Source organism: Castor canadensis, chromosome X, assembly GCF_047511655.1.
Source record: "Castor canadensis chromosome X, mCasCan1.hap1v2, whole genome shotgun sequence".
NCBI lineage: Eukaryota > Metazoa > Chordata > Mammalia > Rodentia > Castoridae > Castor > Castor canadensis.
Window position 1 is genome coordinate 4433280 of NC_133405.1, and position 26781 is coordinate 4460060.

At 44.1% G+C, this 26781-nt stretch overlaps 1 protein-coding gene across 6 annotated transcripts in view; it reads left to right on the forward strand.

The window, feature by feature from the left end:
* Cd99l2 (CD99 molecule like 2) overlaps positions 1-26781 on the forward strand; it is a 94934-nt gene that overhangs the window by 21505 nt on the left and 46648 nt on the right. For all 6 annotated transcript variants that reach the window (XM_074062429.1, XM_074062426.1, XM_074062428.1 and 3 more), the window contains one exon: positions 26397-26462. In XM_074062429.1, coding sequence (XP_073918530.1) covers positions 26397-26462 — 66 coding nt within the window. The remainder of the gene's footprint in view (positions 1-26396; positions 26463-26781) is intronic.

Genomic DNA, 26781 nt, shown 5'->3' on the forward strand with positions numbered 1-26781 from the left:
ATCTGCAGAGAGTGGAATTCATCTCCTTCTCAGCTTCTAGCCCACCATCACCATGGTGAGTGTACAAGGTCCCTTTGCCATTTTGTTTTCTTAGTTTCTATCCCCTTCCATTCTCTAACCCCTCCCCCAATTAAGCACCCATTCTTGTTTGTTCCAATTTTTTTGCCCTGTGGTGAAGTGCGCATAACATAAAGCTTACTATCTTTACTGTTTACAGGTGTACAGTTCCATGGTATTAAGTACCTTCTGTTGCTGTGAAGTATTTGTTCTTGATACATGCCATTAAGCCTGCACATATCCCTCTGAAGTATGTAGAGAAGACATGGGACTTACGCAAATGGTACCGTGCCCTTCTGTTTCTTGCCACTTGATTCAGGAGTAGGTTTTGTAGCTCCTCCCCACATTGCCACACCTGCTTTGCTTCCAACTGCCCTGAGGTATGCATGTTTGTTTGTAAGTGCTCAGCATTGGGCCCTCACTGCTCTGCCAGTCCTAGGCAGCCACCCAAGCTGTCTCTTTGTTCCTCACCCCACTGCTGGCCAGCAGTAATCTTAACTGTCCCTCAAAAGCTCACCTGTTGTAGACTTGGTCCCCAGCTCATGGCGCTAGTAGGTGATGGTGGAAATTCTAGGAGGTGGGGCCTAGATGGAGGAAGTAGGTCACTAGGAGCATTCCTTTGTATTTGTCCCTGACTCCTGGCTTGCTCTCTCTTTGCTTCTTAGCCACTGTAAGGTGAGCAGTGTTCCTTCACCACACCCTTCTGCCATGGTATTTTGCCTCACCACAAACCCAAAGCAATGAGGCTAAGTCACTATGGGCAGAAACCTCCAAAAACATGAGACAAAACCAGTCTTTCCTCCTTTAACTTGCTTATCCCAGGTATGTTTTGTCACAGTGTCAGGAAGCCACTAACATAGTAAGCAACCTCCTGTGTGCCCAGGAGTGGGATTTGCAGTCATGAGGTAACATATGAATCCTTGTGAGTGTTGCCAGGTGGTTTCTAGAGTGTCTATCCTGGCTCCTGCTCCCACCAGCAGGGCTCATGGATTGTCATGTTCCCATGTCCGTCCCAAATCTTGCCCCTACTCATCTTTCTAATTGTTGCCCTCACAACTGGTATACAGTCTTATCTCCTTGCACTGTGCCACCACAGTGCCCATCTGTGGTGCCCTTCATAGTGCTTTCTGTACAGTGATGTCTTGTTATCTCCTAGTCTGAGTATTCTGCTCAAATCATGGTGCCATTTGCCCCCTGTCCTCCTCCTTTCCAAACTGCGTTCTTCCTGCTTTAGAAACATCTCTTAAAGTCACAACTTCTAGGAAGCCTTACTGGATTAACCCCGTCTACTTCTTACTCTTGATTATTCCTGAGACTTCAGGTCATGTGTGATTATACTGCTTTCCTAGGGCTACTGTAACAAAGTACAGCCAGGATACCACATTAACAGAGTACCACACAGCAGCATTTGGTCAATGACATACTGCATACACAACAGTATATATCATAGCTTAGCTGTAGTGTAGGCTATACCATCTAGGTTTGTGTAAGTACACTCTATGATGTCCACAGTGAGAATTGCCTGATAACACATTTCACGGAACTATTCCCTTTGTGAAGCAACATGTAATTGTACCACAAACTGGGTAACTTAACCCGACAAAAAAAATTGGGTTCTCACAATTCAAGGCATCAGCAGGCCACGCTACTCTTGCTCTCTCTTAGCCTCCAGGTAGACTCCTTCCTCTCTCTTCCTTGCTTCTGGTAGTGGCCGTCAATCGCTGGTATTCCTTAACTTGCAGCTGCAAATCTCCAGTGTCTCTGCCTCCATTTTCTTCACATGGAGGTCTCCCCTGAGTCTCTGCCCCAATTTCTCTCTTGTAAGGACACTACTCACTGGAGTAAGGTCTGACATGTTTGTATCTTAACTTGAGGACAACCACAAAGATGCTCTTCCCAAATTCAGATTCTGGTTGGACATGGATTTTGGGGAGACAGTACAGTGATCTGGACAGATTTCATTTCAACAAATAGAAGTACACCAAAAAACCACCAAAGAACATTCATGCTCCAGTGATAAGCCAGTGTTACCAGACACACGTGGAAAGGCAAGGCAGGCATCCACTGAGTTCTCACTCCATCTGCCTTTGATTGGTTTGTGCTCTGGTCTTCTCATCTGAAAACAGGAATGTGGTCAGTCTCCCTTCACGTAAGTGCCACAGTAATCTGTAAGATTAGAAATTTAAGTTCCTTACGGATAGAGTTGAGCCCTCCTGGAAGCCCCTGTCTGTATTTTGGGTTGGGGGTGATCAAAAGATGTCCTCCTCAGTAAATATAAAACAAGACTATGGTGGTTGGACTGCTATCATTTGTCACCTCACCTCGCACAAATGTCTACAAGTACAATAATTGGAGGAAGCTGTGCAAATGACAACCATGGTAGAATGTTCACAAATGCCACCGTGTAGCCAAGGCCTAATAATATACTAGGTGTGAATTATGGACCATAATTAAGGCCTTTGTCAGTCATATTGCCCAATTAGAATATACATAATTATAAGTAGGACTCTTTTTTTTAGAAAAAAAAGAATAATTGCTTGTTGAAAGTGTGACATTAAAGAGTTAGCAGAATAGGATCTGGAAAGATTTCTAAATGAATGCTACCAACCTATTAAGAACAAAGGTGGGCACTTGGCTTCTTTCAAACAGATGTCAGCAGCTCTGGCAACTTCTCCAGGGCAGGGGATATAATGTTCCTGTTATTCCCTGGCCCCGGGATGGTGTCTGGATGGGAGCATGTTCATAGAAGAAAGGGACTAGCAGTGTCCTTGTTACTGCTGTGACTAATCGCCATGACCACAGAGACTTAAAGCAACAACACATACATTCCTGAACATGCTGGGGATTGAAAGTCTGGCAAAGCCTCACTGGGCTAAAGTCCACGTGTCAACAGGCCTATATTCCTTTTGGAGGCTCTAGAGGTGAATCCAATCCCTTACACTTTCCTTCTCCCGTTTGCACTCCTTTGCTCATGCCCTCCTCCCTCATTCGTCTTTCCTTATAGGGACCCTTGGCTCCTCAGGGTAGTCGGGATTACCTCCTCATCTAAAGGTCCTTAGCTTAAATGCATTTCATGGGCATTTTTATCATATAAGTAACAAATTCACAGGTCCTGGGAGTTGGAATGTGAGCATCCTTGAGCCATTCTACCCAACACAGGAGTACTGGGTGTTATTACCTAAGTATCATGTCTGTCACATTTCCTTTTATGAAAAAAAAGAAAACGAGGAACCTCAAATACATCAGCAAGGCCCCTCAGAGACCCTCAGACCCTCGGGGACCATTGAAAGGTTCGGCACTGGTTTTCTGAGAGGTGTGTATTTTGCTGCTGTTTTTACTGGCTTCATTGAGGCAATAAGATGCCCATGTTTAAATGGAGAGTTTGGTCAGTTCTGGCGATGCATGCACATGTGAAACTAGCACTAAAGTCAAGGTCACAGACATTTCCGTCAGCCTCCAACGCTTCCTCACACCCTGGTAATCCCATTCTTCCCTCCTCCCTGTACCCAAGTAACCACTCATCTGTTTGCTCTCACGATGGATTAGTTTGCATTTTCTAGAGTTTTGTAGAAATGTGATTGCACAGCACACCACATAGGCTTTTTTACTTTGGCTTCTGTTGCCCAGTGTAATTCTTCTGAGATTCATGGATGCTGTTGCATGTATCAGTCATCCATTCCTTTTTCCCTCAGATGGAGGGTTTAATGTCGCTAAAAATGGTGGGCTGGGTGACTTCATTCGACAAGCACATTGTGCAGTGGACCTGTGTGACAGTGGCCCTGCTTCAGGTGTCCTAGCCTCAGGCATCCTGGGCCTCCTTTGTTCAGAGAAGTTAGAATTTGGCTTGCCAAGAGCTTCCACAGGGACATGGAGGAAATGGTCACCCATCTGGCAGGGTGGGCCCAGGGTTCCCAGAGGACATGATGCTCGACTTTGGCAATAATTTTTCCTAGCCATGGAAGGCAGAGAAAGGTGCTCCAGGCCCAGGAAGTGGCAGGTATCCCTCAGGGAATCACCCCAGATGGGGCATGCAGAGTGTGTGCAGTACAGAGTGACAGGGAAGGGTGTAGTAGAAGTGACAGGTGGGCCTGTGGGCCAATCACTAGGAGTTTCCCAGGGCTGCTGAGATAAAGTGCCCCAAACTAGGTGTTTTGAAGACAACTTAAATTCACTTTCTTACATGTCAGGAGGTTAGACATCTGAGATGAAGGTGTGAGCCAGGCATGCACCCTGTGAAACCCTGTAGAGGGGAACCCTTCCTGCTTTCTGAAGCTCCTGGTGGTGGCCAGCAACCCTCTGTTTCTTTGGCTGCCATGACATCACTCCAGTCTGTTTCCATCTTTACACGGCCTTTTCCCTTAAGTATCTCTCTGTCTTCTCCTCTTCTTACAGGATACCAGTCCTACTTAGGACCACCCTAATGGCCTCCTTTTAATTCGATTACCTCTGTTAAAACTTTATCTCCAAATATAGTTATATTCCGAGAGTACAAAATTCAGCCTATAACAAAGGTAAAAGGTGTCACTCTTTGTCTTTGCTGAGAAATGACTTAATTTCAGGATTAGCTTCCCATAAGTCACCAGCCAGCCAGCACCCAGGGAATTCCTGAGCAGTGTTGCATCGTGTTATGAGTGGTAATAATTAAAGGAGTCAGAGTGGAGCAGGGGGCGTGGAGAAATAAGATAAGCAGGTAGTTTCAGATTAAGTTAGTTCAAGAGGCATGCTCTTGGGAAAAATGCTTGGCAGGCTGCTCGTTTTGCAAGTTGGGTGGGAGTTCAAGTGTGTGTCCCCTGGGCTAGCCTTTGGGCTCAGGGCTAGAGAGGGGACTGGTCCCTGGCTGCCTTCATGGGCTTCTGTGATGGGGGAACTTCAAGAAACCACGCTGAAAATACTGCACCCTGTGTTTGGAGTTGTGGAGGGGACACGTAAGGAAGGGCTTCCCAAGGAGGTGCATCTTGGCTATGGGACTATAACTTTCTGGCTTATCAGACATTTTCTGGTACTTGGGTTCTGCCCTTCCTTTTGGACATTGTGCTGAAACGTCCCTTGGGCACATGCTTCTCAGATACATCCAGGCTTGGTGGTGGCAGCAATTCCCTGGTGGAGGCCAGGACCCAGGCTGAGTGTGGTGCACTGGGCTGTTCCAACCTGGAGGAGACCCCTTTTGGCAGAGTCTACCCTTGCAGAGCTGCCCACTGAGAACTGGCCAGCCTTGACCTCTGAAGGCCCTTGAAGCTCTGTGGTGAAGGGGAGGGCTGTGCACATTTAGGGAGCCCTGCGTGCCAAGCACTGTTTTATCACCCCACTGGTACAGATGGGGAAACTGAGGCACTGAGCAGTAAAGTAGGGGGTGTCCTCTTGGAGTGATGGTTACAGGCCAGTGTGAATATACTAAAACTCACTGAATTTCATACTTTAAAGAAAGATGCTTTTTAAAAAGAAGGAATCTGAGATGGTCTAGAAGAATTTGGTGAGGGGAAATGTGAGCGGGATCTCTAGGCAGAAGCCCCCATGAAGGCCGTGAGTGAGGGAAGAGCCTGCTGAGGTCTAGTGACCAAATGAATTCCAGCGTTCTGGGGTGTGGTTAGGGAACTGTCATCCTGTGCCAAGCTACTGTGGCTACCAGTCCCAGCTCCCTGAATGGCCTCCCACAAACAAATCTCCACACAACAGAGGGATCTTTGAAAAATGTCAGTTTTGCAAAATGCGCTTCCCGGACTGTGTCCTCAGAGCTGGCCCCTTTCAGTGGAAATTTAGTGCATGGATACCTTCCTTGCCTGCCCACCTAGACAGGTTTGCAGTCCTGTCAAAGGGTGTGGGGAGAAGCTTTTCATGCAATCAGGAGTAAGCAGTTCGAATGCTTGACCCAGGAAGCTAGCTGGCGAGAGCACACAAGGGAGATATGAGGATAGGTCAGACACCGAAGAAACTAGCTAGCATTTGTTGCCCTCAACGCAGAGAAACTAAAGCAGATACTTTAAAGCAACTGAGGCCAATAGGAGAAGGGGACCAGGAACTAGAGAAAAGGTTAGATCAAAAAGAATTAACCTAGAAGGTAACACCCACGCACAGGAAATCAATGTGAGTCAATGCCCTGTATAGCTATCCTTATCTCAACAAGCAAAAACCCTTGTTCCTTCCTATTATTGCTTATACTCTCTCTATAACAAAATTAGAAATAAGGGCAAAATAGTTTCTGCTGGCTATTCACAATAGCCAAGTTATGGAAACAGCCAAGATGCCCCACCACTGACGAATGGATTAAGAAAATGTGGTATCTATACACAGTGGAATTCTATGCAGCCATGAAGAAGAACGAAATGTTATCATTCGCTGGTAAATGGATGGAATTGGAGAACATCATTCTGAGTGAGGTTAGCCTGGCTCAAAAGACCAAAAATCGTATGTTCTCCCTCATATGTGGATATTAGATCAAGGGCAAACACAACAATGGGATTGGACTTTGAGCACATGATAAAAGCGAGAGCACACAAGGAAGGGGTGAGGATAGGTAAGACACCTAAAAAACTAGCTAGCATTTGTTGCCCTTAACGCAGAGAAACTAAAGCAGATACCTTAAAGCAACTGAGGCCAATAGGAAAAGGGGAACAGGTACTAGAGAAAAGGTTAGATCAAAAAGAATTAACCTAGAAGGTAACACCCACGCACAGGAAATCAATGTGAGTCAATGCCCTGTATAGTTATCCTTATCTCAACCAGCAAAAACCCTTGTTCCTTCCTATTATTGTTTATAGTCTCTCTACAACAAAATTAGAAATAAGGGCAAAATAGTTTCTGCTGGGTATTGAGGGGATGGGGAGGAGAGGGAGGGGGCGGAGTGGGTGGTAAGGGAGGGGGTGGGGGCAGGGGGGAGAAATGAACCAAGCCTTGTATGCACATATGAATAATAAAAGAAAAATGAAAAAAAATAGTTTCTGCCGGGTATCGAGGGGTAAGGGGGGGAGAGGGAGGGGGCGTAGGGAGGGTTAAGGGAGGGGGCAGAGGGAAGGGGGGAGAAGTGACCCAAACATTGTATACACATATGAATAAAAGAAAAATTTAAAAAAAGGAAGCTAGCTGGGCTCATTGATTGCCGTGGTTGGCAGGATGCCCAGTTTAATCTCTGAGACCTGTGAATATAGTTCCTGACACAGCAAAAGAGACTTTCAGACAAGATTACATGGATCTTGAGATGAAAAGAGTAGCCTGAGTTATCCAGGTGGGCTCAGTGTCATCCCAAGGGACCTGACAAGTCAAAGAGGGAGACAGGAGAGTCACAGGAAAGACGTGATGATAGAAGCTGAGGATAGAGTGATGTACATTGAAGGCAAAGCACCATGAGCCAAGGGATGCAGGCAGCCTCCAGAAAGCAGGAAAGGCAAGGACACATACCCTCCTCCCTTAGAGCCCGAAAAACAGCAGCCTGCTGGTGCCCCGATTTTAGCTCCCTTCAAACTTCTGGTTTCCAGGGTTCCAGGAGCATATAATGGGTGCGGCGTGTTGTCTAACATTGGCTTCTGTGTGCGCGTCTGCAGGTTCCTGAATGTACTAGTTGGGGATGTAAAATGTGATGTCCACGTGCAGGCACGTGTGTCCTGTACAGGTGTGTGTGGGGTAAACTCACTTGGCTCTGTGGATGAGGTCTTGAATGGTGCCATGCCTACTGCTGAGCTGGCCTTCATGGGGAGGTGCCCGCTGCCAGGCCTGGCTTGGTTCCTGCTGAAAAGTCACATTTAGGCTGCAAAGAGGCTTGGGAAGTAGACAGCTTGGTTCCACTTTCAGGCACACAGGAGACTTTCTTTGGGGTCTTCTCACTTCCCTCTCCAAACTAATCAGGCATGTTCACCAATCTCGTCGTACAGGGCACTTGTCATTTCTAGTGGAGTTTTGTATTGCTTTGTTGTGCCTTGAGAATCTGTATATCCTTAGCACCCACCCTACCCCTGGGCCTGTGTACAGAGACTCAGGCACAGAGTGGTAAAAAGGGGAAAGATCAGATGCCCAGCTGTGGTTTTATTTCACATGTTATTAAACAGCTTGTGTGATTTCTTTCCCTGTGTACAACTGGCTGATTTAGGGATTTAGGTGGCCAAATCGAGCTGACACAGGTCTGGTAGTATTCCTTGAATTGTCTGAAGATGGAGAGACCATGGGGTCTTCATTGCTTTGAAGATTTGTGTTGTGGGATAAGGCAGATTGACAACTTGTTTCAGATAAGCTAGTCTCAGAAGGAGGTTTGGGAGCAGGGGGTGTTTATGTCACAGGGCTGGCTCATTTTGTGTTTGGCCCTGTTCACCAGATTGCTTAGTCAGTGTTTGCTGAGTGCCACGCAAGTGTCAAGGCTGGCAGGTCTTCATCCCTCACTGTGTACACAGCTGTGGTGTTCAAATGGAGCTGTTGATGGAAGTTACGGCCAACCAGTGGGAACCATGTGGGAAGCAGGTGTGAGCAGGCCACTTCCTGGCACAAGTTCACGGAGGAAAGTTGCACAACTCAAGGAGAAGAAGTGGATGTGTGGTGGAGGGACAGTGCTGGCAGGCAGTGAACCTTACTGCACGATTCACATGTCTGAAGGACTGTCACAGGCAACAGGGGACAGGCTTACTCTTTGTAGTGCCGGTTTAAGCCTCTGGCTAGCTTTGGGGTTAACACAAAAACAGTTCCCAAAAAGCTGAGTCTTCAAATGAGTGAAGTTCAAAGCACATGCCTGGACCCCAACCTCAGGCAATCTGGAAAGAGAAAAGGTTCCAAAACAGCCATCCTGAGTCTCCACCCCCACCCGGACCGAGAATCTCTGCAGTATGCGTCAGGGGCGAACTTACTGAATTCTAGGGATGGTTAATTAGATACCACTTCAGGTTCTGTCCAAAGTTAATATGCCCTATGACACTTGCTTCATCTCTGTGAAGTTTTCTATTAAGAAGCCATCGATTCCTGTAGCTTTTTATAATTTTTCAGTTTTTTAAAAAAAATTGTAATACAAAGCACATAAAACTTACTTTCTTTTGAGACAGGGTCTCGCTGTGTAGCCCAGGCTGGCCTCAAACTCGCGGTCCTCCTGCCTCGGCCACCTGCGTGGCAGGGATTATAGGTATGAAGTGCCACACTTAGCCCAATTTACCACCTCTTACCATTTCTAGGTGCATGGTTAGTCATAATAAGTATATCCACATTGTTGTACAACCAGTCTCTAGAACTCTCATCCCACCTTGTAGAAATGAAACTGTTCCCACTAAACACCAGCCTCCATTCTCTCAACCTCAGACCCGGGCAACTCCCAATTCTACTCTGTCATTCTCTGTCTAAATAAATTTCTCTATAAATTTGACTATTCCAGGGACATCATGTAAATGCAATCATACAATATCTGTCTTCTTTTTGTGAATGAGTTATTTCACTTAGCATAATGTCCTCAAGGTTCACCCTTGCAATCAGTTGCTGTATTTTTATTTATTTACTTATTTGGCTTGAGATTAAACCCAGGATCTCATGCATGGTAAACAGGTAGTCTACCACCGACCTATGCCTCCAGCCTACTTTCTGCTATTTCATTTCTTATTCTTTCCTGAATTTTTCTAAGGTTTACACAGTAAACATGCGTTACTTGAACGCAGTCATATAGGTTACATCAACTAGCAAGGGGCCTGGTACAAGGGGTTGCCACGGGGGCCACACCAGGCTGGGTGGCCTTGCAGGTCATTGTTAGGCTTGAGGTTTATAATCGGTGTCCTGGGAATGTCTTTGAGAAGGGAAGGTGAGAGACTGGGATGTTAGTTTAGACAGGAAGAGAGTGTCTCCCTGCCTGTAGCATGGAAGACAGGTAGGATGCTAGTCCCCGCCCAATCTGTTCCAGAAGGCCTATGCTGATGGCTCTGTGATGGCTCAGGGGACAGATGCTTGCTGCCTGGCCTAGACATGGAGAAGCAGGTGGGCCTCAGGCATGTTGTAGAAGTGGAATTGATAGTCCTTGGGGATGGCATGGCTATGGCTATTGCACATGAGGGAGAAGATGCCCAGGAGGGCTTGTAAATTTCAGGCTTGGACAACAGGGTGGGTGGCTGTGCCATTCAGTGAAACAGATGGGGGACTTGGGGTGGAGGGACAAGCTCAAGCATTTGGCTGTGAAACACTGGTGAGGAACTTGAAGGGGAGGGAGAGGAGTATCAACAGCCATTTTATAAGTGTGGTCATGAGGAGGAGGAAGAGAAAGCAGCAGTTTTGAGATGGGGACATACAGTCAAGGAGGGTTTTCTAGTTCAAAGTGGGAGAGTTGGGCGTGTTTAAAAATAGATGAGAGGACACCCCCCAAATTGGTCTACAGACTCAATGCAATCCCTATCAGAATCCTAGCTGCCTTTTTTTTTTTTGCAGAAATGGACATGCTAATCCAAAATTTGTATGGAAATTCAAGGAACCCCAGATAACCAAATCAACTTGAAAAACAAGAACAAAGTTGGTGGATTCCCACTTCCTAATTTCAAAACTTACTACAACATGACAGTAACAGAGAGAAAGAGAGTTGGGAAGAGGATTATTCCAGTGATGGGGACAGATGGGGTCAGTTCAGGACGTGCTTCCTTGGAAGCACCCTGGGTAGTAGGACCTGCAGGACTGGAATTGTGGAGACAGGTCCATCAGGGACCAGCATCTCTCTGCCTTTGTAGTGTCCTGGCCAGGTGGCATGGCTGAAATCTTGATGGGACTTGGCAAGTGTAAAATCAGATTCTCCATCAGAGTCTGCTCACGAATATTAGGAGGGGAAACCCTTAGTTAATAGTGGACCTTGTGACATGTTTGCTTTGTTTTGCCTTGCCTTTGAGAATGTCTGGGTGAAATGAGTGTCCTGTTTTTGTTTAACAAATTTGAAACTGAACCCGAAAAACATCACCCTTTTAATAGATTATCTTTATCTCTAAAATGAGTGGATCAGAGTCAATGATCCCTGAGGTCATGGTACACTCTGCACTGACCAGACCAAACTTCTCATTTCCCAGGAGAAATTACCAAGGGTAATTTATGCTGGCTGCAGGAGAAAGAAATACCACATGCATTTTTATTAGTTGCGAGACGGTGGTTTAGAAGTGCGGGGATGGCCCTGTCCAAAGCCCTCACATTCTTGTGCCTTGGTTTCCCAGGCTTATGTCCTAACAGTGGAACCTAAGGTTCATCAGACACTGGATGAGTTTAGATTACATGAGGCTTTGTTCTCTGCACCTATTAAGCTTTTGAACATACAGAGGACTCTCCCATAAGCGATGTAAACTGAGGACCTTCTACTTACTTGTTGACCCAGCAGATTATACTGAATACCGTATATAATAAAATGATAGCTGACGTCTGGGGGATTCCTGTGTCAGATACTGTGCTGGAGACTTCATGGAGAATGACTAATCTATCCTCGCATTGATCCACTGAAGTAGGTTGTGTTGGTACCTCCAGTTGAAAGATGAGGAAAGCTCAGCCTTGAGCTATCAAGTGTTTTCCCAAGGTTTCCCTGCTGCATGCCAGAGCTGGGATCTACACTCAGGCTGTTTGGCTTCACAGCAGTCCTGATGTCCTCAGGTCAAAGTTGCATCAGAACAGATGTGGATCAGCTCTCCGTATCTCACTTGCAGCGTCACCTTTGGCAAAACACTTGATAGTTTGTATTGCAGCCCTGAGAGCAGTCATCATGAGACCCCCCCATGCCTTCTGACGTACCACAAAGTACCTTATTTGTCCATGTGGTTTTATTTCCACCATGTTGTCACCTTCTTCTGCAGGGGAAGGCACAGTCATCAGCTATGAAACCTTCATTTTACATGTGGACAACAGGTCACCCTCTGGGGTCAAGTGATTGCTCTCAATCCCCCCTGCCCCCTCAGTGAGTGCAAAATTGTGATGATAACCCACATCATCTGGCTTGGGGACCATTTCTAGTTCTGCTCCTATAAAGGAGCAGTGTTATCTCTGAGGTCCTAGAGTACACGGCGATAGCTCCTCCATTTTTCGTTGAGATATAAATCACAATGCATATGTGTCTGTAATTCAGTGTTTTTAATAGGCTCAATATGCTGTGCAGCCATTGCCACCTAATTCTAGAAAATTCTCACTCACCACCAAAAGAAACTCCATAGCCATTAGCAGTCCCCATTTCTTGCACCCTCGGCCCGTGGCACCCACTCCACTAGTCCTTTCCTAAGCAGACCCCTAGCCCTCGGCTCTGACTTCTGTGGAAAAAGCATATTTAGAACATCCATTGTAGACCTTTTGTTTCTGAAAGGAAGAAAGAATTTCTCCCTTCAGTTACACATTCATTAGTGATGTGACCTACATGATTTACAAAGCAAATCCTTCCCCCACATTGACAATCAAGCATCATACATAGGACGCTGAGATGCCTCCTGCACTGGATCTGAAGGGCCCCTTGTTTATCAGGTTCTCCTTTCCTCCACAGCAGGAAGTACAGTGAGGGGCGCCCAGTGCACACCTACAACCAGCTGCCACCGCCTACTGCTCAGTGGCTGCTCTGGTTGGGGTTGCCTTGGTGGCAGAGGCTGTTTGGGACTGCAGTGCTTATTTCTGCCTTCCAGTGAACTACTGCCTTCCTCATTATTGTCTCTCTGGGAGTGCTTTAAATATATTCGTGAAATGACTTGGAGTTCAGATGGCAACAGCTAAATCCATTTAGTGACTGAAGACGCAAGCCATCTTCACTGTCCCTTCTTCACCCAGAGGATAGTAATTACTTTGCATGCTCTGAGGCTCAGAATCATACATCTATCAAGGCAAATGTGTTCAAGTGTAGACTGAAGCAACAAGAGTTAAACTGGTGCAAAAATTCAGGGAAATTGGGAACTAACAGAAGTAGCATTCTTGATTTGTTCCCACTCTCTGTAGTGTGAGGGTTCAGAGGGCTGCCCACTTGTTTTTGTTCAGAGAGATTAATTCTTTTTTTCTTTTATTTATTTATTTATTACCATATTATTGCTGTACTGGGGGTACATTGTGGCATTTACAAAAGTGCTTACAATCTGTCTTAGTTAGATCCACCCCCTCCATCTTTCTCCTTTATTCCCTCCTCCACCTTTCCTAGAACAGTTTCAGCAGGTCTCATTGCTCCATTTTCACACATGAATACATGGTACTTCCACCATATTCACCCTCCTTCATCCTTTCCTTGTGGCCTCCCTGTTCCCCTTGTACCAACCTCTGTACAGGACTTGTTTTACCTTCCTGTCCTTTATTTTTGTAAAAGACATTTTTGTTTATGATGGCTATTGTGTGTGTGTGTGTGTGTGTGTGTATTATACCCTGAATTGATTCATCCCTCCATTTTTCTCCTTCCTACCTTACTCCCCTTCTTATGGTGATTTCAACAGGTTTGAGTTCATTCTTGTACAGGAAGTGAATATGCAAGTATCACCCATCTTCGCCTTCCCTTAACTTCCTTCTTTTAACCCTGCCCTTTCCGTTAGCGCCCTCCCCTTATCGCGATCTGTTTTTCATTCATGTCCTTTACAGGTGTTCGGTGGTCGGTGGGAATTTTGCCTTGGCTTTATAACCCGTTCATGATTGTGCTTAAGTCAGTGTAAGCCCCTGCGCTGCATGTCCCACCCTTTCCCCATCCTGTTGTGTTTAACAGCTTGCAGTGTGCTTGGTTGTGACTTGTTCCTACACAGATGTGATGGGGTTCGTTGTTACTCGCTCGCTTTCTGTCCTTCTTTTCCTCCAAGGGTATCTACTCTTAGCAGTTTTCAAGAGCGTTTCCATGGTGAGCTCAGAGGTGCGAGCTTGGTGCTCTGCCCTGCAGCCTTTCCCTTTCCTAGTTGTGGCGCCAGAGAGCCCTGGCAGAGCAGCTGCTTTGGGTGAGGTCTTTATCCTGTGGTGGAGCAGCCTGTAAACCGCTTGCTTTGGGTTGAAGCAAGTTGGGGCCCTTCCCCTCCATCAGCACTTCCATCTCTTGGGGCCTATTTTATTTTATTAAATTTTTACTTTATTCATATGTGCATACAATGTTTGTGTCATTTTCTCCCCCTTCCCCCACCCCCTCCCTTACCCCCTTCCCCCTCCTTCTCCACCCCACCCCCTCGCTAACAGGTGGAAACTATTTTGCTCTTATTTCTAATTTTGTTGTAGAGAGACTATAAGCAATAATAGGAAGGACCAAGGGTTTTTGCTGTTGAGATAAGGATAGCTATACAGGGAGTTGACCCACATTGATTTCCTGTGCATGTGTGTTACCTTCTAGGTTAATTCTTTTTGATCTAACCTTTTCTCTAGCTCCTGGTCCCCTTCTCTTATTGGCCTCAGTTGCTTTTAAGGTATTTGTTTTAGTTTCTCTGCATTAAGGGCAACAAATGCTAGCTAGTTTTTTAGGTGTCTTACCTATCCTCATATCTCCCTTGTGTGCTCTCGCTTTTATCATGTGCTCATAGTCCAATCCCCTTGTTGTGTTTGCCCTTGATCTAATGTCCACATATGAGGGAGAACATACGATTTTTGGTCTTTTGGGCCAGGCTAACCTCACTCAGAATGATGTTCTCCAATTCCATCCATTTACCAGCAAATGATAACATTTCGTTCTTCTTCATGGCTGCATAAAATTCCATTGTGTATAGATACCACATTTTCTTAATCCATTCGTCAGTGCTGGGGCATCTTGGCTGTTTCCATAACTTGGCTATTGTGAATAGTGCCGCAATAAACATGGGTATGCAGGTGCCTCTGGAGTAACCTGTGTCACATTCTTTTGGGTATATCTCTTGGGGCATATTTTAGTCTTAGTCCTTGAACCCAAGTACTCAAGAGGCTTGGGCCACAGTCAGGTTTTCCATGTCATGATTTGGTCCCTGAGATTGGATTTTGATTCTGGCTTTTCTTAGAGTTGCCTTTCCTTGAATTGTTTAGTTGTCTCAGTGTTGACCAATCTGATTCCTTTGTCATAACTAGCTGCATGTCCTTGGAGTTGTGTAGACACAGACACTAGCCCAGATAATAGGCAGGTGTATGGCATTGTGGCTTTTGTGGTCACACTTAAGTATAGCATGGGTATTTACGGAGCCTCCATTAAGGTAAATGAATTGAAAATCCAAGATGGCATGTCTGTGATTTACCAGGATTTTCTAGGATGTCTCTGGTAGTCTTCCTAGTCACGTCCTCAGAGAAGAGTCAAGATTTTAACATTGGAAAACTGAAGCAGGTTAGGTATTTATTCACTTAGGATTTATACTGGGCTCTCTTCCAAAAAACCTGAAAACTGCTTACATGTGCAAAGTAAAAAGGTAGACTGGAAGCCATCCTTAATGAACAGGGGGAATGGACGTCACTGGTCACTTGAGAGGCACTGATCTCCCCACTGAAAGTGTTGGCCACCTCTGCAGCTCCTAATCCAGCAGCAGATGGCAGCCATATCCCTCCGCCGGTGTGAGTTTGCTCTAGGCATGAAACCCAAATGCGTTGTCACAGAGGGATATGAGGTCCTATGTACTGATAGGGGACAGATCAGATACGGCCACCTGAATAGTCATTGAATTTGAATTCATTTTATTTTGAATGGCTCCGTGTGGCTAGTGGCTACGATGTTACACAGGGCAACTCTACAGAGGATGTACCTGACACTTACCTGGACCAGGTGCTTTCAGGCTGAACTGAGTGGAGTGGGCAGGAACAACAGAAGAGAAAGTGATTAGTTCATCAAATCCAAGTGAAAGGCTCCCTAAAGGTCTGTGCATTAAGGATGAGACGGTCCCGTCAAGGGTATCACAGGTGCAGGCTCACAGCCAGCTCATGGTGTGATTTTCTAACGAGGGCCAACCATGCCTTGTTTTACGGCCTTCATTAAAATGCAACCTTAGCTTCCCACCCCAGTCAGTAGCGGGTCAGGTTGCAGTGTGAGGTCAAGCTTGTGTTCACTCCCAACAGAAGAAAGTCTGCTGGAGGACAGACCCTGGTCACTGGGGTGTCTGTCAGTAGAACCAGGACTTTTCTCATGCTGTAGATCTCAAGGACACACACGCACAGACCACAGGGGACATGTCCAAAATTCTTCTCTAGCTGAAAAGACATTTCCAGACAGTTACCACCAGCTCACTAGGTGCTTTTCCCACTAAAGAAATTCTTCGCGGCCCTCTGCAGTGGGGTGAGGTAATTTCTCTGCCCAGCACTTGAATACTGACCTCCCAGGTACAGAGAACGGAGGTGGTGAGCTGAGCCTGGCACCAATCAGCTGCTTTCTAAAGTGTGTTGGTGCCAGAGGCAGGCCTTCTGGGTTTCCTGCCTGCGTCCAAAGCTGACTCGTTCAGTTAGAGCTTGCCCGGAAGGAAGGGTTCTGGAGCATGAGGCTGTTGGCCACCATTTGAGATGTGGTGTCTCTTGTGAAGCTGTTTGGTCCTCTCTTGATTTTTGCAAGTATGCTCTGTTGTAGGCTTTTGTTGTCGACTTGCAGTACTGGGGACCAAACCCAGGGCGTCATGCATGCTAGGCAAGCATTCTACCACTGAACTACACCCCTACCCTTGCTGTAGGCTCTGAAGTATTCTGTTTTAAGACTGGGTCTTACCATGTAGCACAGGTTGGAACTCAATGTGTAGCCCAGGCTGATCTTGAAGTCATGATCCTCCTGAGTGCTGGGATTACAGGTGTGCACTGCCATGGTTGGTGAAGACATCTTGATAGCATGGACTCTAGCTTGAGATTGAATGGTTTTATCCATAGATGATTTGATCCTATTGAATCTAAGATCAATGAACAATTAATAAATAATTCAAAATTGTGTCATGTTGCTCTTAACTCTTTACCTAATGACATGTAGCAGGATATACCAGCAAACAGTAGGGCTTGTTGAAGCTACAGGTATCTTATTAAGTTTTATTACTTGTGCAATACATTCTTTGGGAGGAGGTGCTCTTGTGATTCTTGGGTGAGAAAGTAGGAATGGAGTCTTGGAGGCCCAGTAGGATGGCAGGCTTTTGGTTTTGGATTCATACAGACCTTTTCATTATCGCAAAAGAAATACATGTAAATGAGTCAGAACCTTTCCGACTCAGCTGCATGACCGTTCACTCTATGGAAGAGCCATATTTCGGTTAAGCTTTCTTCCTTCTGCCCACCGTTCTGTTTGCATTTGTTGTGACACTGTGAGCAGTGTCACAGTGGCCATGTTTCTTTAGTACATGTTCCAAGTGTTTTTTTTTTGTAACAGCTCCCTAGAAGTAGAATTACTGAGTTGAAAACTGCATATTTTAATTTTTATGTGTTGAAATAAGTTCAAACATATAGAAAGCTTGCAAATACAATACAAGGAATTTGGTTTCTTCCCCTAACCACTTGAGAATAAGCTGGTGACCTGATGGCCCTGTCAGACTCCCTGGCCTCAGTACTCTGAGAGGTAATTCCCACAACAAGAACATATTCACAATGCCAGTGTTGGAGTGAGCAAACTGACCTTGATACATGACTACTCTCTATTCCTCAGACCCCCATTTGGATCGTACCAGTTGTCCCAATCGTGTCTAATGCAAAGAGTCACAAATATCATTCCAGATTCCCCAGTCTTGTCACTTTTGCTGCGTCTCCCTCGCATGCATGTGTATATCTCCACGTATTTCCTGACCCTTTTCAGAATCGGCTGCAGATATCATCTCCCAGACCTCTGGAGACTTCAGTGAGCATTTGCTAAAAGCAAGGATGTCCCTCTCCTGACGGTGGGGTTTCCTTTAATATCAGGGCCTGGCAGTGACCCAGCATTTCTCTAGCTGTTCCAACCATGGCCTTTGTGGGTTAGCATCCGATCCAGGGTGTTAGTCGTTGTCATTCCCCAGTCTTGTTCAGCACTGACAGCAGTTGTTCCGTTGTCCATTTTATGAATGTCTTTCACACACAGTCCTACATTAAGTGTCATCTTTTCTACTTAGTGTGCTTCTTGCTTCTTTTTCCCCTTCGGTAACTTTTGTTGAATTGATTGAGTTTGATTCTGTTTTCTTGAATCATTTTTGGGTTATATGTCCTGTATCTGTTTATTTAATGGGTGCTCTTAATTTTTTGCTAGATACAAATATAAACTTTATTTGAGAACAGTTAGATTTGCAGAAAATTACAAAGCTAGTTTCCCCATTATTAACATTTTACATTAGCACTGTGCACTTGTCACAATTAAAGAACCATTTTTTTTTTGGCGGTATTGAGGCTTGAACTGGGTGGAGCCACTCCACCAGCCCTTTTTTGTGAAGGGTTTTTTGAGATAGGGTCTCAAAGAACTATTTGCCCGGGCTGGCTTTGAACCATGATTCTCCAGATCTCTGCCTCCTGTGTAGCTAGGATGACAGGCATGAGCCACCGGTGCCAGGCTCAGAAAACCAATATTGATTCCCTGTTGTTAGCCAAATTTCCTTAGGTTTTATAGAAAGTTCTTTTCTGTTCCAGGATCCATTCACACCCACAAGACTTTCAGTCATTCTCTCCTTAGGCTCCCGAGGCTGTGTGACTTTCTCAGACAACCTTGACAGGTTTGTTTTGGTGCGGGGAGCTGCTCAGGTATTTTGTACAATGCCCCCACTTGGGATTTGTCTGTTACTTCTCTCCTGGTCATATTGGGAGTCAGGTGCTGGGGGAGGAGGACCATGGTGGTAAAGTCCATTCTTATCATGACTCTGCCCTGTTGATAGTGACTTTGGTCACCTGTGTAAGGTAGTATTTGTCACATTTGTCTACTGTGAAGAGTAAAGTGCCTCAAGCCCCCACCCACATACTGTATTCTCTGGAAGGAAGTCACCGTGTGCCCAACAGAGGGAGTGAAGAACCATGCTGCACCTCCACGAAGGAGGAGTACCCACGTAAATGAACTTGAACTCTTCTGCAGGAGAGGTTATACATGCTCTCCCCTTATATCTTTATGCAGTCACTAACTTACATCACCATAGACTCGGGGTATTTACTCTACACCGAGTTATAATCCGATATGACTTTTTGTTGTTCACATTGCTGTAGCCTTAGCCACATACACTCATCGCTGTGAACTTTCACAGTTCCTTACCTCCTGGCACCACGAGATGCTTCAGTCTGTACTGTGTATTTTCTGTCCTGCAGTGAAGTCAGCCATCCGCCAAGGAGCTCTGGACCGTCCTTCCTTCCCCCTTCCCTCCTTCCTTCCTTCCTCCCTTCCCTCCTTCCTTCCTTCCTTTCCTCCTTCCTCTCTTCCCTCCTTCCTTTCCTCCTTCTTCTCTTCCCTCCTTCCTTTCCTCCTTCCTCCTTCCTCCCTTCCCTCCTTCCTTCCTTCCTTTCCTCCTTCCTCTCTTCCCTCCTTCCTTCCTTCCCTCCTTCCTTCCCTCCTTCCTTCCTTCCTTCCTCTCTTCCTCCCTTCCCCCCTTCCCCCCTTCCCCCCTTCCCTCCTTCCTCCTTCCTTTCCTCCTTCCTTCCCTCCTTCCTCCCTTCCCTCCTTCCCTCCCCTCCTTCCTCTGTCTATTTCTCTCTCTCTCTTTCTTTTTATTTCTTTTTCGATTTTAGGCAGGAGCGCTCTATATGACCTGGAACTCATGACCCTCTTGCTTCCGTCTCCCGAGTGCTGGAGTTACAGGCATACCTGGTTTCATTGTGGTTTTAAGTTATAGTTCTGGAGATTTGAGAGCATTTTTTCATTTATCTGTTGGCCACTCATGTCACTTCGTTGGAGAAATTGTCTACTCAGGCCATTTGCACATTTTTTGGTACTGCTTTGCTTTTCCTTTAAACACCTTTGCGGCCAGGTTGTTTTCTTGCTATTGTTTGAGTTTCTCATATGTTTTGGATGGTTGGTATGCCAGATTTATGGCTTGTAAGTATTTTCTCCCAACACACGGGTCACCTCTTCATTGTTTTCTTTGCTGTGCAGAAGCTTTTGAGGTAGATGTAACCCCATTTGTGTGCATGTGCTTTTTGTTTCTTTGCTTTTATGGTGCTAAGCACATCCTAAGCAAGCACACTCCCACTCAGCTATACCCTGGCCCTAGTTTGCTTTCGCTTCCCATGCTTTTGCCAAGGTCAATGTCTTGGACATTTCCCCTCTGATTTTAGTGGTTCTGCAGTTTCAGATATCACATTTGGTGTATTTAAAATCCAGTTTCACTTGATTTTTTTAGTAAAGCGGGAGAGTTTATTGAGATAGAAAAGTAGCAAAGAGCAGAGCTCCCAGAGCTGGGACAGATCCCAAGAGAGGGTGTCAGAGGAGTGACATGGACAGGTTTCTATCCATTTTTTTGAGTTGATTTTTGTACATAGTGTGAAATAAAGACCCAATTTCATTCTTTTGTGTGGACATCCACTTTTCCCAACACCCATTTCCCACTGGGTCCCATGCTGTTTTGATTACAAAATGTTTATAATTTATAGGCCGAATACCCCTTATGTATGGTGCTTGAGAAACAATTTCAGACTTTTTGGATTTTTCAATATTTGCATAGACTTTAGTGGTTGAACAAATCTCATCCGAAAATACAAAATGAGATGTGATAAAATCTGACACATCCTCTGAAAGGTTTCACATTTTGTAGCATTTTGAACTTCAGAATTTTGAAGTCAAGGAGTGTGTAGCCCCCAGCTTTGGTCAGTGAGCTCGAGATGGCTTTGACTGTTCAGGATATTTCATGGCTCCATACAAATTTTAGGGTGTTTTATATTTCTCTGAAAAATGCCTTTGGGGCTTTGATAGGAATTACATTGAATCTATAGGTTGCCCTGGGTACAAGGACATTTTCACAACAGAATATATGTTGCCATTACTTATGCCTTCAATTTACTTCATCAGCATCCAGCTCTATCACTGCCCTGGTTAAATTTATTCCTAAGTACTTTTTTTTCAGACAGGTGTCACTATGTTGCACAGGTTGGTCTTGAACTTGTGGCCTCCAGTGAGCCTCCTGTCTCAGCCTTATAAAGTAGCGGGGACTGCAGATACGCACAGCATATTCCTCAGTATTTTTTCGTCCATGATTAAAAAATTTGTTTGTGCACATTAATTGTACAAAACAATGGGTTTCACAGCCAGGCACAGTGGCTCATCTCTATAATCCTATCTCCTCAGGAGGCAGAGATTGGAAGGATTGTGGTTCAAGGCCAGCCTGGAAAAAAGTTAGTGTGACCCCATCTCAACCAACAAGCTGGGCATGGTGGTGCATACCTGTGACCCCAGCTACTCAGGAGTCCCTAGGTAGGAAGATTGCAGTTCAAGGACAGCACTGGAAGGGCAAAAAAAAAAAGAAAATGCAAGACACTATCTGAAAAATAAATAAAGCAAAAAAAGTTTAGGGGCATATGTCAAGTGGTAGAGCACCTCTGTAGCAAGCACAAGGTCTTGCTTTCAAACCCCAGTACTGCCACATAATAATAATAATAATAGATTTCATTATGACATTTTCATATACATGCACACACATATATATGTATATAAAATGTACTTTGATCATATTCATTTCCTCCATTCCCTTTTCTTCTATCACTTCCCCCAGTCCCCTTCTTATCCCAATAAGCCCCTTTCTAGCTGGGAGTGGTGGTACAGGCCTGAGTTCCAAGTACATAGGAGGCAGAGACAGGAGGATCACAGGTTTGAGGCCAGCCTGGGCAAAGTAGATGAGACCCTGTCTCAAAAAAATACAAAACAAAAGGATTAGGGGCTCAAGTGGCAGAGCACTTGTCCTGCATACATGGGCTCCTAGTTACTTAGTCTCCTTCTACTTCTCTCTCTCTCTCTCTCTCTCTCTCTCTCTCTCTCTCTCTCTCTCTCTCTCTCGACAGGGTCTCAGTATGTAGTCTAGCATGAACTCGAACTTTTTGACTCTCCTGCCTGAGCCTCGCAAGTGCTGGGATTACAGGCTTGTGTCACACACCCAGCTTCATGTGTTTTCTTTACATCTGGATTCTGCGTCTGACAGAAGCATGCCGTTTTTGTCTTTCCATCTGTCTTCATGCAAGGACGTAATTTCATTCCTCTTTATGGGGACAAGTACTCCACTGCGTATAGGTACCACGTTTTCTTTATCCATTCATCTGTTGATGGGCACCTAGACTGATTGCATAGCTTGGCCATGTGAACAGCACTGCAGTAAACACGGGTGTGCAGGTGTCTCTAGTGAATGCTGACTCACATTCCTTCAGATACATGCCCACGAGTGCAAGAGCAGGGCCAGAGGGTAGTTCTAATCCCAGTGTTTCGAGGAGCCTCCATACTGCTTTCCACAGTGGCTGTGCTAGTTTACATCCCACCAGCCGTGTAGAAGAATTTCTCCCCCACCCCACATCCACGTAGGCGTTTGCTGTTTGTTTTCTTCATGATCGCCATTCTGATTGGGGTGAGGAGTCTCAATGCCGGTTTGATTTGCATCTCCCTGGCAGCTAAACAGGCTCAACATTTTTCATATATTTATTGTCCATTTGTGCTTGTATTGAAAATTGTTCAATTCATTTGCTTATTTATTTTTTACTTTTTCTGAGCTCAGATCCTCGCACTTGCTGGGCAGGCTCTCTGTCACTTGAGCCACACCCCCACCCTTTTGCTTGTTATTTTTCAAATAGGGTCTTGTGTTTATGCCCAGGCTGGCCCGGACCATGATCCTTTTATACTTTCCGCATAGCTGGGATGACAGGTATGTTACCATGCTCACTTTTTATTGGTTGAGATGGGGGTCTCGCTAGCTTTTTGCTCCGGCTGCCTTTGAATGTGATCCTCCCAATCAATGCCTTCCAAGTCGCTAGGATTACAGGTGTGAGCCACTATGTCCGGCTACATTTGTCCATTTACTAATTAGATTCTTTGTTCTTTTGGTGTCTAATTTTTTGAGTCCTTTCTATATTTGGATGAATAGCTGACAGACTTTCTCCCGTTCCTAGGGTGTCTCTTCACTGGGTTGTTTGCTTTGCTGTGTGGAAGATTTTTAATTTGATGTAACTCCATTTGTCAATGCTTGTTCTTATTTCCTGAACAATTGGAGTCTTTATTCAGAAGGTTATTGTCTGTGCTTATATCTTCATGTGTTTTCCTCTAGTCATTTTAAAGTTTCATTCCTTACATTAAGGTCTTTGATCCATTTAGAATTAATTTTCGTACAGGGTGAGAGATAACTTCCGTCTTCTACATGTGAATATCCAGTTTTCCCAACCCCATTTGTTGAAGAAGCTGTTCCCTTTGTTGAAAATCAGATGGCTGTAGCTGTGTGGGTTTATTTCTGGGTCCTCTATTCTATTCCATTGGTCTACATGCCTGTTTTTGTTAGACTATCATGCTATTTTTATTACCGTTACTCTGTAGTATAATTTGAAATCAGGTATTGTGATAACTTCAGCATTAGTTTTTTGGTCAGGATTGCTTTGTATGTTCAGGGTTGTTGGTGCTTCCATCTGAACTTTAGGATTTTTTTTTTTGTATTTCTGTGAAGAATGTCATTGGGATTTTTATGGGAATTGTATTGAATCTGTAGATCACTTTTGCTAATACAGCCATTTGCAAAGCAATGATTCTGCTGACCCATGAACACAGGAAGACTTTCCATCTTCTAGCATTTTCCTCAATATCTTTCTTCTCTGTTTTATACTCTTTATGTACAGGTCTTTCACCCCTTTGGTTAGCTTTATATCTAGGTATTTTTGAGGCTATTATGAATGGGATTGTTTTCTTGATTTCTTTCTCAGTAAGTTTATTATTGGTCTATAGAAAAGCTACTGATTTTTCTATGTTGATATGATATCCTGCCACTTTTCTGAAAATGTTTATTCAATCTAAGAGTTCTCTGGGCCTTAGGGTCTTTTATTTTTAACAGATCTTACAGTAAGGTCCTTGATCCATTTTGAGTTGATTTATGTGTAGGGTGAGAAGTAAGGATCTGGTTTCAGCCTTCTATATGTGAATATTCATCATCACATCACCTGTGTATAGGGATAACTTCTTCCTTTCACGTTTGTGTTCCTTTTATTTCTTTCTCTTGCCTTATTGATCTGCCTCCTGTAGCCACCCTTAGGCCTCAGGACTTTTTTCCAAAGACTCTGTATTAGCACTTCAATCTCATTGCTCATTAGAGATCTGTTTTAGTTGTTTATATCCTCTTGGTTCAACCAGGCCATACGTGTCTAGAAATTTTGTCATTTCTTCTAGATTTTCTAATTTATTGGGATATAAATTTTCAAAATATCCCCTCATGATACTCTGGATTCTTATGCTATCTGCTGTAATATCCTTCTTTTTGCCTTTATCTCATTAGGTTTTCTCTTTTGGTTAGTTTGTCTAAGGTTTTCAATCTTGTTTATCTTTTCAATGAAACAACTTTCTGTTTCACTGAGCATTTGTATTCTTTTAGCCTCTATTTCATTAATTTCTTTGCTGATCATTTATTATTTTTTTGTAGCTACTAATTTTGGGTTCAGCTTGTTCTTGTTTTTCTAAGACCTTGAGTTGCACTATTAGGCTATTTGTTTCCGTTTTCTCTGATTTTTTAATGTAGGCACTCATAGTTGTAAATTTCCCTCTTAGAACTGCCTTCACTGTATCCCAAAGGTTCTAATAAGTTGTTTTCCCTTGGATTTGACTCTCAGAATTTTTAAACTTCCCACCTATTTCTTTTTCGCGCATATACAGAGGGCTGTGAACTGAGGACCTCATGTTTGCTAGGTAGGCACTCTACCACTTGAGCCATGCCCCCAGCCCTTTTTTGCTTTAGCTATTTTTGGATAGAGTCTCACACTTTTTGCCTGGGGCCCACCTCAAACTTTGATCCAGCTTCCTCCTATATGCTGGCATTACAGTGTCAGCTACCATGCCCAGCTTATTTGTTGAGATGAACTCTCACTAACTTTTTGCCCAGTCTGTTCTTGAACCATGATCCTCCCAATCTCTGCCTTCTAATTAACTAGGATTATAGGCATGCACCACCATGTCCAGGCCTCCCCTCATTTCTCCAGTGATCCACTGATCATTCAAAAATGTATTGCTCAATCTCCATGTCTTTGCATAGTTCCTGTAGTTTTTCTTACTATTGGTTTCCAAATTTATTCCATTATGATCTGATAATATACAAGAAATTGATTTAATCTTTTTTAGTTATTTATTTATTTTTTTAGCAGTACTGGGGTTTGAACTCAAGGCCTCACACTTGCTACATAGGCACTCTAGCACTTGAGCCACTCCACCAGCCCTCTTTTTAAAAATTTGTTAAGACTTGCTTTATGTCCTAAAATATAATCTATTTTGAAGAAATTATATTAGCTGCTGAGAAGAATGTCTGTTCTCAGCTGTTAGATGGAATATTCTGTAGATGTCTGTTCAGTCCATTTGATCTATGGTGCTGTTTAACCCTGAAGTGTCTTTGTTGATTTTTGGTTCAATTTTCTAGCTTTTTGAAGTATAGCATTAGGTCAATTGAAATCTTTGTCTTCTTTGAGTAGGTGTTGATTGCCGTAACTTCCTGTCAGGACTGCTTTTGCTGCACCCCATAAGTTTTGATATATTGTGTTTCCATTTTTGTCTCTAGACATTGTCTGTTTTCTCTTTTAATTTACTCTTTGGCTGATTGACTGGTCAGGAACATGTTTCACTTTCCCATATTTGTACATTTCCCAGGATTCCTCTCATTATTAACTTTAAATTTCATGCTATTGTGGTTGGTAAAGGTACTTGATATGACTTCAATCCTTCTAAATTTGTTTGGACTTGTTCTGTAGCCTGACGTATGATCTATCCTGAAGAATCTTCCATGTATATTTGAGAAGGATGTGTAATCTGCTCCTGTTGGATGGAAGGTTCTCAAAATACTTGTTGAATGCATTAATTTAACGTGTAGTTTACATCCAGTGTTCCCATATTGATTTTCTGTTTGGCTCATCTGTTCAATGTTGAAACTGGGATATTGAGTCTCCTACTATTGTGTTATAATCTCCTTTCATATCTATTAATATTTGCTGCATATATTCAGGTGCTCCAATGTTGGGTGCATGCATATTACAACCATCGTAACTTCTTGATGAGTCACCCTCTTATCATTGTATAATGATATTCTTTCTTCGTTTTTGCCATATTTGACTGGAAGTCCATTTTGTGTGATATAAGTACAGCAACTCTTGCTCTTTTGGTTTCTGTCTGCATGGATTGTAGTCTCCCATCCTTTCAGTTTCTGAATGGAAATGACCATGTCAAGAGCATACTTCAGAGCGTTGAAAGTGTAGGTCAGTGCTAGAGCACTTGCTCAGCATATGAAAGGCTTTGGGTTTGGTCCACAGACTTGAGATAACCAGAGATAGAGGCAAGAGAGACAGAGAGAGGGACAGAGGAGAGAGAATAAGAGTATTTCACTATTACTTTGTTCATGCAAAAAGAGTTAAATTAAAAACTTGTTTTTTATTTGTAGGATACGGGGACTTTGGCGATGATTTTAACCTGGAAGATGCGCTGAAAGAAACTTCCTCAGTAAAACGTAAGTAATAAATCAAAGCACTTATTAAAAGCAAATGATAGTGATTAATTCATGACACCCACTCAGAATGTTCCCTCAAGAAAAACACTGGGTAGCCTGTATTTCACTTGATCAGATGAAGCATGGTTGTTATAAATTACATCATTTAAAAGAAGATCGGAACATGTAAAGTTGAGAATACCTAACGATGTCCCTAAGAGAGAACTACTCAGGCACTGTGGGGTGTGTTGATCATTTAATGTGTACTGGAGTCCTGAGCGAACGTCTCTGTTGTTACTAGCTTTTTCCAGCTGCCACAACTAAATACTGTAACCCACTG